General features: G+C 35.9%; 1 protein-coding gene across 3 annotated transcripts in view; it reads left to right on the forward strand.

Moving 5' to 3' along the window:
• Window positions 1-17,041, forward strand: part of LOC126824041 (serine/arginine repetitive matrix protein 2) — a 75,047-nt gene that overhangs the window by 11,270 nt on the left and 46,736 nt on the right. For all 3 annotated transcript variants that reach the window (XM_050553194.2, XM_050553191.1, XM_050553193.1), the window contains exon 3: window positions 4,174-4,284. In XM_050553194.2, coding sequence (XP_050409151.1) covers window positions 4,174-4,284 — 111 coding nt within the window. The remainder of the gene's footprint in view (window positions 1-4,173; window positions 4,285-17,041) is intronic.

The following is a 17,041-nucleotide window of genomic DNA, read 5'->3' on the forward strand; positions in this document are numbered from 1 at the left end:
ATAAATTTTAAAATACCATCTTAACCATGCGTTACGCAGTTTAAAATACCATCTTAACCATGCGTTACGCAGTTTAAAATACCATCTTCACCATGCGTTACGCAGTTTAAAATACCATCTTCACCATGCGTTACGCAGTTTAAAATACCATCTTCCCCATGCGTTACGCAGTTTAAAATACCTTCTTAACCATGCGTTACGCAGTTTAAAATACGATCTTCACCATGTGTTATACAGTTTGAAATACCATCTTAACCATGCGTTATACAGTTTGAAATACCATCTTAACCATGCGTTATACAGTATAAAATACCATCTTCATCATCTGTTATACAGTTTGAAATACCATCTTAACCATGCGTTATACAGTTTAAAATACCATCTTAACTAGAGAGAGTATTGTCCACTGGACACAAACTAGGTCATCTTGGGACGTAAATGTCTTTAGCTTAGAGGGAAACTAAAGGAGCCAGAGAAACCCACATGGTTGTACATGGGACCTTTCTCCTGGTCACATACAAGCTTGTGATCGAAACCACGACACTTGACTTAGTGGCAGGCCTTATGATCTAAATCACACATGTAAGACCAACTACCCCCCACCCCGCTACTTGTCCCAGTGACAGGTCCTATGATCTAAATCGCACATTTTAGACCACTTACACCCCCCCCCCACTGATATTAGAACATAAATATTTAATAAGATACAAACTGGAAACATCTCGCAGATCCAGAAATGGGAATGCCAACAACAAAAAGGGAGAAATTATTGGTAAAAGATTATTATATTGATAAGTTTTCGAACCAAGTCCCCTTCTTAAAAAAAAAAGTGGGGTTGTATGGCCGAATGGTTAGCATGTGCGCGCGGTATCATAAGTCTGTCATTGAGTCATCTAGGGTGGTTTCGAATCCCCGGTTGTAGGTGACAAGAAGTAGGGTCGTCTGTCCAACCTCGTTGGTTTTCTGCCGGGTCCTCCGGTTTCCTCCCACTGCGAAGCAAATTATTGAAATAAAATTAAAACATAAGTTAGTCCCAAAATGATCTAGTTTGTGTCGAGTGGACATTAAACCCCATTCTCTCTCTCTCTTTCCCGGTTGTACGTGACTAGGATTAGAGTCACCTCCCCAACCTCGTGGGTTTTCTCCCAGGTCCTCCGGTTTCCTCCCACTGCTAAAGACCCCTACACGCAAGCAAATTATTGAAATAAAATTAAACCATATGTTAGTCCCGAAATAACCTAGTTTGTGTCGAGTGGATGTTAAACTCCATTTCTCTCTCTCTCCCCTTCTTAAAACATAAAATCGTAGAGCTGTGCCACTGGTGTTAGAAAATTAATAGTTAATAACAGGGTTCCTGCGGTCCTTGAAAATCCTTAAATTTCAAATTTCATTTTCAAGGTCTTGAATATCCTTGAATTTCGCGGAAATAGGAAAATATCCTTGAATTTCAGTTGAGATCCTTAATTTTGTTTCAAATGTCTTCAATTCCTTTTAAATATGAGATTATAACGATAGTTGGTAATGTTTTGGTTATTTTTAAGATGAAAAATTGTAACTTTAGGCTAAAAAATGTCCTTGAAAATCCTTGAATTTGACGTATATTTATCCTTGAATATCCTTGAAAAAATATTTGACGAAGCCGCGGGAACCCTGAATAAGGTATTAACACAAACTGGATATATCTACTGATAAAAATCTCAAAACATATGGAGATGAGCAAAGATGGGTACACTGTTCGCGTGAAATTTCGTGGCCTGCTCATAGCAGTTGGAATTCGATATACATGTAAGAGTAGGCGATATGCCCATCTTCATTAGCCCAGTTCGGAGCAGAACAGTAGGACGTTAAACCCCATTTCATTTCATTTCTATCTGGGCCAACACGGGATCGGGCTAACATCTTACTCACTGAGCCACTGTAGCTCCATCAGCATGACAGACAATAGATGGATTTTTAATGATAGCGTAATTGACGGCACGGGGAAGGTCAACACAATGTCTACAACACGAGATATCAAAATAAATATTGATAAGATGTTGCTAATAATGGGGCAAAATTGACTAATTAAATCGCTAACGTGTTGAATGTTAGGCCACAAGGGAAATCACCATATTGAAAACCTATCAGAAGAGAGCAACAAGAAGCGCACTGTATTGTTCTTTAATGTTAATACGGCTATGAATAAAATGATCAAACAGGACTAGATAATATTACATGGTCATGTACAAGAGATATTGGTCGTTTGACTATGTATTGAAATATAATAATGATATTGTTCTGCTTCTTATAACTGATATTAGATTGATTGCTATCTCAATGGAAACACAGACAATATGGTGTTGGATTCATTTATTACCATTTATACAGTTGGCATTTCAGTTCTATCTTGTTGGGTTTTTTTACCATAGCTTTGGTTGAATAAAAAATGAAATGAAATTGGGTGTAACTTCTGAAATATAATAATGATATTGTTCTGCTTCTTATGTCTTGATATTAAATTGATTGCTATTTCATCAAAAAACAGACAATGTCGGATTCATTTACTATTTTTACAATTGGCATATCAGTTCTAGATCATGTAGGCTTCAATTCTCATCTTCTTTACCAAGGCTATTTGGATGAATAAAAAATGAAATGAAATGAGGGTTAATGTTCTACTGCTCTGCACTAGATACAGAGAGACAGATAGAGACAGAGGCAGGTCATTTCGGGACTAACATATGATCCAACCTTATTTCAATAATTCGTTTGTCTTTAACAGTGGGAGGATCCGTAGAAAACGCATGAGGTTGGGCTTGCGACCCTACTCCTTGTTACGTATAACCGGGGAATCGAAACCACGCCAGTTGACTCAATGACAGACCATCTGATACATCGCGCACACGCTAACCATTCGGCCATCCACACCCCTCCACTTTGGTTGGCCATGTATTATAAACCTTATTGTAACCCTCTATTCCTGAAGCAATGGCCAGAGAAATCCCTCTCTGGCCATTGCCATTGCTTTTGAGGGAGTGTGTCTATTCTTCCCGTTCTATTCCAAGTACAGCAGTGTGACAGCCCTTCATTTAATCTGGGGTCTTACCTAAAACTTCGGACAGTGATTTAAGGTATTAAAAACGGTGAAATTATTGTTTGTCTCCAAACAGTATTGTTTCCATTGTATCTGTGTTGATAGCCTTTTCTGTAATCTGCTATGCACCGGTTAACTGGGCATAGTAAATTTGTGAGTCATGACGTAACGTTATGTAACCATATTTGGTCCAGTTGGGAGCTCTGTTTAAAGCGTAATGATATTGTTACGCAGTTAGATATTGGTTGTCAATTGGACTATGGACCAATCATGATTTGGAACAGAAATTTGCTTCCTTTACAGCAGTGTTAAGTGGGATTAGTTGTAATCAAACGAAACACTGCGAGGAGTATGTTGTAGCCCATGTGGAGAATGCTAGATGGGCAACAATCCAGCACATTTTAGCACATACGTCATACAAGGATTGTGGGTTAGGATAGGTTTTAGGACCTGCAGATTTCGTCAAAGCCTCAGGAACTAAACAGGACTAGCCCCAACCCTAACCCTGGACCAAGCCTAACCCCTAACCCTGGACCAAGCCTAACTCTTACCCTAACCCTAATGCGCAATCCACATATGACGTCATATGTTCAGGACCGTCTGCGATCTAGCCTTCTCCTGAAAAGGTACATGTAAATCTGTGCCAGATGCAATGACAGGCACTAGAGGAATTGTGTCTGAGAATGTCTGCAACAGGTGCCTTTTTCAAGGCTTGATTAAAATTCCAACATTAAATATAGTTATGCCTCCTTTGGCATTTGTGACATTTGTTGTTTTTTTTTAAATAATTGGGGTTCGTGTGAATGAATGGTTAACGAATGCACGTTGCATCATAAGGTCAATCATTGACAAAGAGTAGTTTCGCCTGTCCAACCTCGGGGGTTTCCTCCGGGTACACTGGTTAACTCCCACTGCTACGTGCAAAATTGAACCATATGTTAGTCCTGAAATGACCTAGTTTGTGTCGAGTGGACGTTAATAAAGCCCATTTCCCATTCACACTTTCAGGTATCTGTGATTGTCTGTGACATGGCCTTTGTCTTGATTCAAGACTTGAAGATGTACTCGAAGTAACTTTTTGAAATAATTATATTTTTCAGGTATTCGAAAGAGGAAATAGAGGGGAAGGTTTCGGTCTTCAGAAAAATGTTGATGGAAAAAGAAGGTGTGTCAGATTCAGCTGTGGAAAAAGATGAATTTGGTCGTCCAATGTAAGTTAAATTAAATTTGTTTAAGCTGAATGAGAAGAAATGAAATGAAATGGGGTTTAACATCCTACTGTTCTGCTCCTAACTGGACTAATGAAGACGGGCATATGACATACAGTGTGCTATGAGTTGAATTTTGCCCGGACAGCGGCACTACGGTCTACTTTTATATCGAATTCGAACTGTCAAGGGATCTTTTACCTGCATGCCAATGTGTACACGGGACCTTAGTTTTCTATATCATCCGACCGACTAGACAGCTGTGTTTTGTGTTTCTGTATCAAAGATATTTCTCATAAACTGTTATTGTAATTAAGCCTGAGATATTAATGTGAAGTAAATTGAAAAAAAAAAAAGTGATGTGAACAGCTCTGGCTACATCTAAAACCGTTATTTCCAGGCCTTGCATCTTTAATAATTTCATACGTTTAATCATTTATGGTAGTTTTCGATAGCGTTGAAAACAGACACTGTGTGAACCTAGAATATATTGACTGAATCCATAATCAAAAATTCTTTGAGTGCATAAAAATGGGGAAGTGAATCAATGTCTTTGACTAGAATTTTATCTGTTGATTTTCAACATTTACCTTCTCGCAACGCCCCGACGTAATGTATAGATTTCACCAAACTACAAAGGTGGTTGTCATAATAGCATTATTATAGCCGTAACAATACGCAGTCAACACACCGAATGTCGACAACTTTCACTTTAGCAAACATTCATTTGTCTGATCAAATAAAGCCATTTTAAGTCTGCCTTGTAGGTCCTTTTTCTTTCCTTATTAAAGTCGGTTTCTAAACAAGAAAGTTAAAGGCCAGTGAAAGATCAATGCTTGCATTATCCCAACGTAACTTTGTAAAAAAGTCTGTGTTTACTGAAAAAATTAATTTTCCGTCACATCAAGACCAGGAATTTTGTGTCAAAGTTTGCCAGTTAGTGAATTTTTGATGTATTCTGTGTACCTGGGATTGGCAAGATAATTTTTCCAAAGAATATGACAATTTTTAACATTATCCCCAAAATTTTAAATTTATTCAGTGTGTTTTAATAAAGGACTGGCATTCTAATCTATGGCGCATGTACATTAAAGCTTTAAATTGAACTGTGTACATCATGTTTATGGTACATTAAAGCTTTAAATTGAACTGTGTACATCGTGTTTATGGTACATTAAAGCTTTAAATTGAACTGTGTAATCGTGTTTATGGTACATTAAAGCTTTAAATCAAACTGTGTATATTGTGTTTTATGAAGGACTGGCATTCTAATCTCATGGTACATTAAAGCTTTTAAATTTATTGTGTTTTAATGAAAGACTGACATTCTAATTTTATGGTACATTAAAGCTTTAAATTGAACTGTATAGTGTTTTAATGAAAGACTGACCTTCTAACCTCATAGTACATAACAAATAAAAAATTAACTTACATGTAATTAATGGTATATATTGTGCTTTAAGTTTAATGGAGCATTATGTAAGATTAGATAAACAGCTGACACTTCTTGCTATAATAGTTAAAAAAAATAGATAATAAAAAGGGAATATGTTGAACATTTCAGTCAAATTACTTCACTCTGAGCCAAGTTATTGCTGTTAGGAGGACAGTGTATCCTCGATTGTCATTGCTACCGTTTGCTTAAGTCTCGATTATCCATTTTTTCATTTAAATCATTAAATGGCCAAACAGTTCTAATCTACTTAAAATCCGAGCTACCCGATGGCATCAAGAGTTGATTATGGTCTTGTACTGTTAATTAATATCTATGGTCAAAAGAAAGACCTGCACAATAGGCAGATTTAAATCTTGCATAATGGGCCTTTAAATTCTTTGAAATTATAATTTTAAATCCTGTAAATTAACTGACATGATTGTTCTCCAGTTGCACTGCCTGTCAATTAAAAGACAGGTAAACAACTGAAATGAAAGCCACGATCAAGGCCCATGAAAACTTGGACCTTTTCCACCAAGTTGCATATATAATAAGCATTGAGAAAATATTTTCTACTGATGATAACTTGTTTTGTTTTGAAACAATACTTGTCTAGTGAACTTAAAGAAATGAGATGTTTATTTATGAAACAATACTCATTAAGTGTATTAATATTGATCACTCAGTTACTATCAGGCGAAACCAATTTAAGTTTTAGTTCTTCTGGTTCCAGTGGGGTTGGATAGCCAAATGGTAAGCTGTATCATAAGGTCTGTCATTGAGTTGACTGGTGTGGTTTCGAATCCCCGGTTGTAAGTGACAAGGAGTAGGGTCGCCTGTCCAACCTCGTGGGTTTCTCCGGGTCCTCCGGTTTCCTCCCACTGCTATTAAGACCCCTACGCGCAAATAATTTTAGAAATAAAATTGAACCATGTGTTCATCCTGAAATGACCTAGTTTGTGTCGAGTGGACGTTAAACCCCATCTCTCTCTCTCTCTCTCTCTCTCTCTCTCTTCTGGGTCCTAGGAGGGCATACTAAACTTAGGCTGCTTGTCTACAGTTAGCTCCGCTTGAGAATAGACACTAAGCTACAAATGTAGTTGACTGACATTTTAAGTACTATATCGATGATTTTAGTCGAAAACACTAAGCATAAACTTGGAGAATTTTGCGAAGTATTTATTCTGCTTCCATTTAATGGAATTGAATAGGTTTATTTAGTCTCTGTGTGTATGACAGATGTGAAACAGAGTAGAACCGCATTACAAAATACTATACTAATTTTGGGATATGGTGGCCATTCAGGACAGAATGAAGTATACAGAGCTCTGTTTGCAGTATGCTAGGAGGGTTGGGTGCGTGCGTGTTGTATGATAAGATTCCCCGCTTGAATGTGATCAGGAATAAAGTCGCCAGTCCAACCTCGTGTCGTGGGTTTTCTCCGGGTCCTTTGGTTTCTTTCCACTGCTGAAGACCCCTACACCCAAGTGAATTATTGAAAACAAATTAAACCATGTGTTAGTCCCGAAATTACCTAGTTTGTGTCAAGTGGGCGTTATCTTGAGTCTTGTCAGCCATGTTTTGTTTAAAATTGAGAGCAACAAGTTATTCTTCTTTTTATTTTTTATTTCAACAAACAGAAAGAATAATAATGAAATTTAAATTGATTTGGCCTACAATGCTATTCTTGTTTTTTGTATATTAAAAAAAAGAAGTTAACCAAGTATAGTCTCATGATTAAATAATATTTTCTTTGGATCCGTTTTATTATTAGATCAAATTCTTTAATTCTTTTTGCCTTCTTCTTCTTCAATAGAAAATATAGATCATCCGTGCAGAAAACTTTCTTAAACATGCAAGAGCTAAATCTGCCAGTGGGCGTTTCCTCTCCCTGATCTCCCCTAGAGTTATTGGAGATCCTTCTCTCCCTTAGCCGTAATACATAATAAACAAATACAGCTACCGTAGCCTTAGTACATAAACATACATTATTCAAGAGCTAGATCTGCCTATTGCAGGTCTTTCTTTGGGCCTGAAATGTTATCTAAATTGTTAATTTGACATTTAATTTATTAACTTGTCAAGACATAATGAACTCTCGATGCCATTGGATGCTCGACATTTATTAACTCGTCAAACCATAATCAACTTTCGATGCCATTGGATGCTCGAGATTTATTAACTCGTCAAAACCATAATGAACTCTCGATGCCATTGGATGCTCGACATTTATTAACTCGTCAAGACCATAATCAACTTTCGATGCCATTGGATGCTCGACATTTATTAACTCGTCAAGACCATAATCAACTTTCGATGCCATTGGATGCTCGAGATTTATTAACTCGTCAAAACCATAATCAACTTTCGATGCCATTGGATGCTCGAGATTTTCAACGGTTAATGGATGATCAAGATTTTATTACTTTAAACATACATTATTCAAGAGTTAAATCTAAGTATTGCAGCTCTTTCTTTGGGCCTGAAATGTTATCTAAGTTTTTAATTAGACATTTATTAACACAATAATCAACTCTCTATGCCATCTTGTCTGTCTGATTTTCAATGGATATGAATCCGATCTGCTGTTCAACGTCAGTTGATTATTAAACACAAAAATGGATAAACAAAACTTTGTTACATAACGTGACACAGAGCTAACAATGACAATTGAGGCTACAAAGATTTTAAAATAAGATTTTCTCAGCTTAGAGTGAAGCAGTTTGACTGAAATTTTTAGCATATTCCCATTACATTATCTGGTTTTTAACAATTATAGTGAGAACTGCCAGATCTATCAAATCTCCTACAATGTATCTTTAACTTTGACAATGCTTGAAGAATTCTTGCCATGGTTTTTATAGATTTGTAATAAATGGATAAATTATTTAGCCGATCATGCCTGGCATACTCGTACAATTACTGCCAGAAACCGGCTAATGCTGATTAGCAAAGGCTTTGTTCTGGCGTCGATTTGTATTTTAGCATGCAGGTCGTGGACTTGAAGCACCACATTTGGTACTTATTTATTGCTTTTTCAATCTTATCAGAGATTAGTGGCTTTATTGGAAAATAATACAAGACTGGCTTCTGTTTTTTTGTTTTCTGTTCCTATTCTTAGGTTTTTTTTTTAACATCTTGGTGGTCATGGAGTGTGAAATTTTAATCGCTTTGTTTCCCCTGTGGTAAAATTTGATCAATCTGATTAAAACACAGATCCTTTTTGGTTTTGTTTTTTTATAGTTCACAATTTTGTTTTACTTGTCTTTATTACACTAGGATCTGGAAGAGTTGTTATATAACCTGCATACTGGATGATGTGAGGGATTAGCCAATGAAACTGTCTGTTACGGCGAGTTTTTGGCGTGAGGTGCCCGAAACTGTGGGTAACCTACTAGAAACACCAATGCTGATTGGTTAATCAAATGTCTGACGTCATAGGGTCAAAAGCAGCTTGTATGATCTCTGACGCAACTTTTAACTACAACTGGTCAGATCTTCATGTTGTGTGGACGATCGAAAGTATAAGAAGAAAAAAACGAAATCTTTTAATCAGATTGAAACTTGATGTACTTATTTTGAGAATAATGATTTAGACAATAGCTATCGGACATTCTACTTGAAACTAGTTAGAGTAGTAAAGCGAAGAAAACTATGGAATTTCAAATTCTGCCATTGCCAGCGATTTTCATAATTGATAGTTCGCTAATTTAAAAAAAATAACGCTGAATAATAAATTTAAGCGTCAATATATGTACACCTCTTTCTAACAGTTTCCTTTTCAATAAAATACTTGACAGTTGTTGAAGAAACGATTTGTGATTCTTGCCATGCAATACCAAGTAACCGACAATATCAATTAACGGTTTTTTGAAGGTGATCTCCATCGAATGAGAACTTGTCAGAGTTTAATCATTTCACAAGAATCATCAATTGAACTTTTCTACAGATCAATTACAGTAATAGCATGGTTGTCATAATCGTAAAACCAGAGATTGGCAGAAAGATAATTAAGTTGATCTTTTTTTATAAAACATGCAATACACAGTGTGATATACTTTGTTTGGCGAATAGTAATGCTGATAATGGACTTCAGGAACCACAGTGGCTCAGTGAGTAAGGCACTGTAACCCAGGTATCGTTTAATCTTGTGTATCTAGCACTAATTTCTTTCACATTCGTTTAATATCAAATCTTTGTTTAAAAATTCGTAAAAATCGTTTAAAATCCCCAAAAATCATCTAATTTGTACTTGTGTCCAGGTTAAAGCTGACTGATTAATTTTGATAATGAGTGTCCAACTTGGATGATTAACTTGGGGGGGGGGGGGGAGAGAGAAAGAAATGGGGTTTAACTTCCACTCAACAGAAACTAGGTCATTTTGGGACTAACACATGGTTCAATTTTATTTCAATAATTCGCTTGCGCGTAGGGGTCTTTGACAGTGGGAGGAAACCGGAGGACCCATAGAAAACCCATGAGGTTGGACAGGCGACCTTATTCCTTGTCACGTACAACGGGGGAATGGAAACCCCACCAATTGACTCAATGACAGACCCAATGATACAACATGCTTGTGCTAACCATTCTGCCATCCAATCCCTGATGATTGTAACAGAACTGTAGGTAACCCAGGTATCATTTAATCTTTCACATTCATTCAATATCAAATCTTTTTTTAAAAATTTGTAAAAACTGTTTAAAATGACCATAAATCGTTTAATTTGTACTTCAGTCCAGTTTAAACCTGACCATTCAATTTTGATAAATAGTATAAGTGTATAAGTGTTTAATTTCTCAATCACTAATAAAAAATAAACAACCAAATTGATTAATGATGTATGATGATTAATTTTTGAACAGTGGTCATGAAATTAAATACTTGTAAATTGGACACTCATTATCAAAATTAATCAATCAGCTTTAAACTGGACACATGTACAAATTAGATGATTTTTGGTAATTTTAAACAATACAAATTTTTAAACAAAGATTTGATATTGAATGAACATGAAAGAAATTAGTGCTAGACACACAAGATTAAATGATACCTGGGTTACAGTGTAATATCCATTGTATGTTTGTATCAGATGTGATATAATTATGTGTTTGAAGGTATGGACGACTGATTGAATCTTACGCGTATGCTCGTGTTTCAATTAATTGTTGTGAAAGGTAAATCATGATTAATTGAGGTGAAATCAATAAAGATAAATTATTTTGTCTATGGTCGTCGACTCTTCAAAGTTCTCAGATTAATTTTCTATGTCTGCAATACTTCTTTGAATGTAGTTTGATAGAATTTTGATTATAAATGAAAAAAGATCTTTTTCTTCTTCTAAAGAATAAATACAAGAATTGATATATTTGTGGTTAATGTAAAGTAGTATATCAGGGCTTCCACTTCAAAATTTTCACTGTCAGTCATTTTTGATAACGCACAAAAACATGGCAAAATAAATTCATATTTCATGTTTTTTTACCAGTATTCATGGTAGGGTATTGTGAATTCATGTGTCTATACCACTTTTTCAGCATTATATATTGGACTTAAAAATGAAATATTAATAAGGCTTATGAGTTATGATAATTGTTTATTAATGAAATATTCACTTTTGGCTACTTAAAGATACATTATGTAAGATTTAGATAAAGAGCTAGCCATTCTTGCTATGATAGTTCGAAAGTAGATGATTTAAAATGAATAATTTGATAATTTCATTCAAATTACTCTATTGCAAGCGAAGATATTAGCCTTTGAAGGTTTGACAGACGTGTGCAATAATTTCAACCACCGTACTGGTTGATCGAAGCTAAGTCTCGGTCCTCCATATTTGATTAAATCAAATTATCACTGAACCATTCTAATCTATTTAATATCGGAGAAATCTGATGCCATCGAGAGTCGATTAAGGCCTGGATCAGTTAATTAATGTCTAATTAATACTTTAGAAAACATTTCAGGTCTAAAGAAAGAGCTGCAATAGGCAGATTTAGCTCTTGCATAATGATTGTTTAAATAATCGAAATAGCTGAATTGGCTGTAGAAAAACCATTCTAGTAGCTCACAGTCTAGGACTGACTGTATACTGAGTACATCCAGTCCAATATGTGTATTGTTTATACATCGTTTCATTTAAATTCTGTTTCAAATTTGCAGTTACATGTAGTTAGTTAGAGAGGTAAACAGTGTTAGCTCTAACCCTAAAACTAATCCCGGACCAAGCCTAACCCTTACCCTAACCCCAATGCACAATCCACATATAACGTCATATGAGCAGGATCGTCTCTGATCTGGCATCCTCCTAGTTAGTTCGCTGTAACTGTCAATCAATTTACAAAAAATTAGAATTTCAAAAAATTAAACCATAAAAATTAAAATACACAAAAGGACTTAAGATGGGTTAATGCTACAAATTGTCATATGTATGCTTTTGAAAAATATCTTGAAATGTTTCCTGGTCTGCACAAGTGCATATGCAAGCAAGCCTGGAACTTAGGCACCTGTCTCAGACATTGTCCGGTGCAATTTCAGGATTTGTAAGGCAGGATTTTCCGACGTGGTTTCTTCTTCTCAGTGGTGCAGGAAGGCGGGCATGACAAGGACAGCTGTCTAGTCATTTGGATGGGACAAAAAAAACGAGGTCATGTGTATACATTGGCATGCACGTAAAAGATCCCTTGACAGTTGGAATTCGATATAAGAGTAGGTTATAGTGCCGCTGTCTGTGCTAAATTTCCCTCATGGCACACTGTATGGTGTATTGGAGCAGAACAGTAGGGCGTTAAACCTGGCTTCATTTTCATTTACCATATTTTCAAAGATGATAACTTTATGAATAAATCCCTTTAATTATGTCTGATTTTGATTCTTTCCTACTTTAGATAATGGCAAAATAATGTTGAGTAACTTCCTTGTTTTCAACTTTCCCCACCCAAGTATCGGTTAAAGCTATTAACGTAATGATGTTTCAATTATGATGTAACTTCTAGCTAATTTATTTAAATATTTTTACCCCCATCAAAAAAAACTATATTCCCTCTTTGACAAAGTATATTCCATTGACATTACTTACAGTAATTTGATCAAAAAAAAAAACCACATCTATGAAAGAGGGAGATGGTGGGAGGGAACCAATAGAAATAATTGAGTCAAAAATTTAATCAAAAATGTCAATGAAAGAGGGAGATGGTGAGAGGGAGGGGGGAGCGAGTAGAAATAATTGATTGTTTAATTTGATTACGCTTATTGGGTTAGACAAATGAAAATAGAATTTCATTTTGAATATTAAATAGTCCGATCAATATAACACATGCTAATTCCTGGTCAATAAATTTGTCTGTATTTCAGGCATCAAAATGTTGTAATTTATGAATAGTGAAAAAATAAAATAAAATGGGGTTTAACATCCTAATTTTCTTCATCAGCCAGGCTGTCATTGAGTCAACTGGCGTGGTTTTGATTCCCCGGTTGTACGGGACAAGGAGTAGGGTCGCCTGTCCAACCTCGTGGGTTTTATCGGGGTCCTCTGGTTTCCTCCCATTGAAATAAAATTGAACCATGTATAAGTCCCGAAATGACCTAGTTTGTGACCAGTGGACTTAAACCCCATATCTCTCTCTCTCTCTCTCTCTCTCTCATTTGATCATAAACTTTCCACCAGAATCAGATTACCAAAGAAATCTGTAAGAATACCAAAATAACTCCCAAGCAGTCTTCTTTCTTATAAAGCAAAGAAATCTCTTCAATCACTTTCTGAATGTAAAAATTGCCGCCTGGGGTCATGATCTTTTGAATTAACATTCAATTGGCTTGATGATAAGTTTTACTACTGAAGGGTCCCCAACGTCTTTGTATTCTTTTAACATTGTCATTAAATTACCTTTTAAAACATAAAGCACGTTCTCATTCAATATTTTAACACAAAGACCGGATAAAATTGTCAATAAATATAAGGCCTTGGGAGACAGTTACCATATGGTCTTGTGAATATTAAAAGCAACAATCGTGAAATATTTGGCATCATTTGTTATGGTTTGATGAAATAAGCCTCTGTTGTCTGTATACGAGATGCAGTGGCTCAGTGAGAGAGACGGGGGGGGGGGGGGGTAACATCTATTCGACACAAACTAGGACATATGGTTCAGGGGTCTGTGAGAGGAAACCGGAGGACCCAGAGAGAAAACCCACGAGGTTGAACAGGCGACCCCACCCCTTGTCACGTAAAACTGGGGTATCGAATCCACGCCAGTTGACTCAGTGATAGACCTTATGATACAGCACGCATGTGCTAATCATTCGGCCGTCCAATTTCCCTCAGTAAGATACTAGACTGAAGGTCTCGGGTTCGCTCCTGGTGTTAGCCGAGTAAGTTCTACAGGATTTTCTGACAGGGTTTCCCCCTTGTCTGTGGCGTGTACGTAAAAGAACCCTTGTCTGTTTGAATCTGATATAAGAGTAGGCCGTAGTATCACATCCAGGCAAAATTTCCTCATAGCACACTGTATGACATATGACCGTCTTCATTAGCCCAGTCGGTGCAGAAAAGTAGGAAGTTAAACCTCATTTCATTTATATTGACCTACATAAAGATGCCCCTGGGGGGGGGGGAGACCATTATAAAGAAAAGAATTATTCATTCATGCATCTTTTTGTTGATCATTAGTAGAAGAATTTGTAATATTTTCTTCCAACTTGTTAGGAATAAATCTTTAATGAAAGTGGAAACTCTTTGAGTGGATTTCAACGCCATGATTTGAAAATTTTTAGATTGGGATCATCTTCTCGTTTAAAATTTAGTGAGTGTGAAAGTCTTTGAAGTTAATTTTGAAAGTTATTGAAAAGGTCAAGAAAAACTGTACGCACTCAATCTGATTAAAACACAGATTTTGTTTCGTTTTTATAATTCAAAATTTCGTTTTACTTGTCTTTACTACACTAGGATCTGGAAGAGTTGTTATCATTGACATGTTTTGAATGATGAAAGTGATAAGCCAATGAAACGGTCTGTTACGGCGAGCTTTAGGTGTGTTTTGCACGGAACTGTGGGTAATCCACTAGTAACATCAATGCTGATTGGTTAATCAAATGTCTGATGTCCTAGGGTCAAAAGATGCTCGTATGACCTCTGATCGACCTATCGCTACAACCTGTCAGATCTTCATGTAGTGTAGGCCATCGAAAGTATAAAAAAAAAAAACGAAACAAAATATAGATCTGTATTTTAATCAGATTGGGGATCACGTGGCTAAGTGGGTAAGACGCTGGCTTGCTAGTCTGGAGGTCGGGTGTTTGATCCCTGCATTGGCCGAGAAAGTTCATCCAGATTTTCCGGCGTGGTTTCCCCTTGTCAGTGATGCAGGACGGAGGGCCTGACAAGGACAGCTTTCTAGTCATTCGGATGAGACGAAAAACCAAGGTCCCGTGTATACATTGGAATGCACGTAAAAGATCCCTTGGCAGCTGGAATTCGATATAAGAGTAGGCGATAGTGCCGCTGCCCGGGCAAAATTTCCCTCATAGCACACTGTATGGCGTATGCCCGTCTTCATTAGCCGAGGTTAGGAGCAGAACAGTAGGACGTTAAACCCCATTTCATTTCATTTCATTTAATCAGATTGATATGCACTATAAGTATATAATCATTCTATATATGAGAATTGATACATGTATGAAGGAAAAACACTGTAACCATTATATCAGTTAATTTATGTGTATTTAGTAGCACTAATTTCTTTCAAATTCGTTTAATATCAAATCTTTGTTTAAAACTTTGTAAAAATTTGTTTAAAATCACCCAAAATCATCCGTTATTTATTAGCCCAGTTGGTGCAGAAAAGTAGGAAGTTAAACCCCATTTCATTGCTTCATGAACCATCACTGTAATCTGGGTATCATTTAATCTTGTATATATGTAGCACTAATTTCTTTCACATTCATTCAATATCAATTTGTACTTGTGTATAGTTTAATGCTGACCATTCAATTCTGATAACAAATGTTTAATTTCTTGATCACTGTTAAAAAATAAACAATCCAATTGATTATTGATGTATAATGATTAATTTTTGAACAGTGGTCAGGAAATTGAATACTTATAAATTGGACACTCATTATCAAAATTAATCATTCAGCTTTAAACTGGACACAAGTACAAATTAAATTTGATTTTAGGTGATTTTAAATGATTTTTACAAACAAAGATTTGATATTAAACAAATGTGAAAGACATTAATGCTAGATACACAAGATTAATTGATATGTGGATTACAGTGACACTGCCTTTCAATTTCTTTTCGCCAAAATGGATGATTTTTTTTTTCCGCCAACTGGAATATTTTTTCTGCCAAAAATGTGTGCTAAAAAAGACAAAACGTAACAATCTTATTACCCAGGTAGGCCTATTATAAAACAATTACCGATAAAATTACAACATAACACAACTGAAAAAATCTGTCTTTACATAATACATTAGCCCAGTTTTGAGATGATTTACAATGTACTAAGATCAAATATTTTTTTTTTTTTTTTCATGACTTTAGTCTATTTGTACACTGTATTGCACAATATATTTTCAGTATTTACACGTCAAATCTCGCCCAAAGATAGCTATTTTTGTGGTTGTTTTGTGGTCGATGTGGTTACCGTAAAAATGGATAATCGAGACTTTGTTTATTATGGTAACAACTGTAGTAATGTCAATCGAGGCTAGTCTAAAATTGTATCGCTAAAAAAGGATAGCTATTTTTAAGTATGTTTTGTAGTCGATGCGGTTACGGTACTGTAAAAGTGGATAATCGAGACTTTGTTTATTATCGTAACAATGGTAGTAATGTAAATCGAGGCTAGGCTAAAATTGTATCGCCGATATCTAGGCTTGAAGTGCATGTAGTTCACAGCTATTCAAATATCTTGGGTGGATAGAGGCACTAAAGGAGCAGCAGTTTCAGGCTGTCCTGGGGGTCAAGAGGCAATCTGATTAAAACACAGATCTTGCTTCGTTTCTTGTAATTCAAAATTTCGTTTTACTTGTCTTTTCTACACTAGGATCTGGAAGAATTGTTATATAACCCACGTTAAGGAAAGTTTTGGGCACAAGGTGCTTGGAACTGTGGGTAATCCACATCAATGCTAATTCGTTAATTAAATGTCTGATGTCATAAGGTCAAAAACTGCTTGTATAACCTCTGACGCGACCTCCCACTACAACTGGTCAGATGTTCATGTAGTGTAGTCCATCGAAAGTATAAAAAAAAAAACCGTAATATAGATCTGTATTATAATCAGATTGGGTCTAAGGGTTAAGGGGGGTTGGATGGCCGAAT

Source organism: Patella vulgata, chromosome 6 (genome assembly GCF_932274485.2).
Source record: "Patella vulgata chromosome 6, xgPatVulg1.2, whole genome shotgun sequence".
NCBI lineage: Eukaryota > Metazoa > Mollusca > Gastropoda > Patellidae > Patella > Patella vulgata.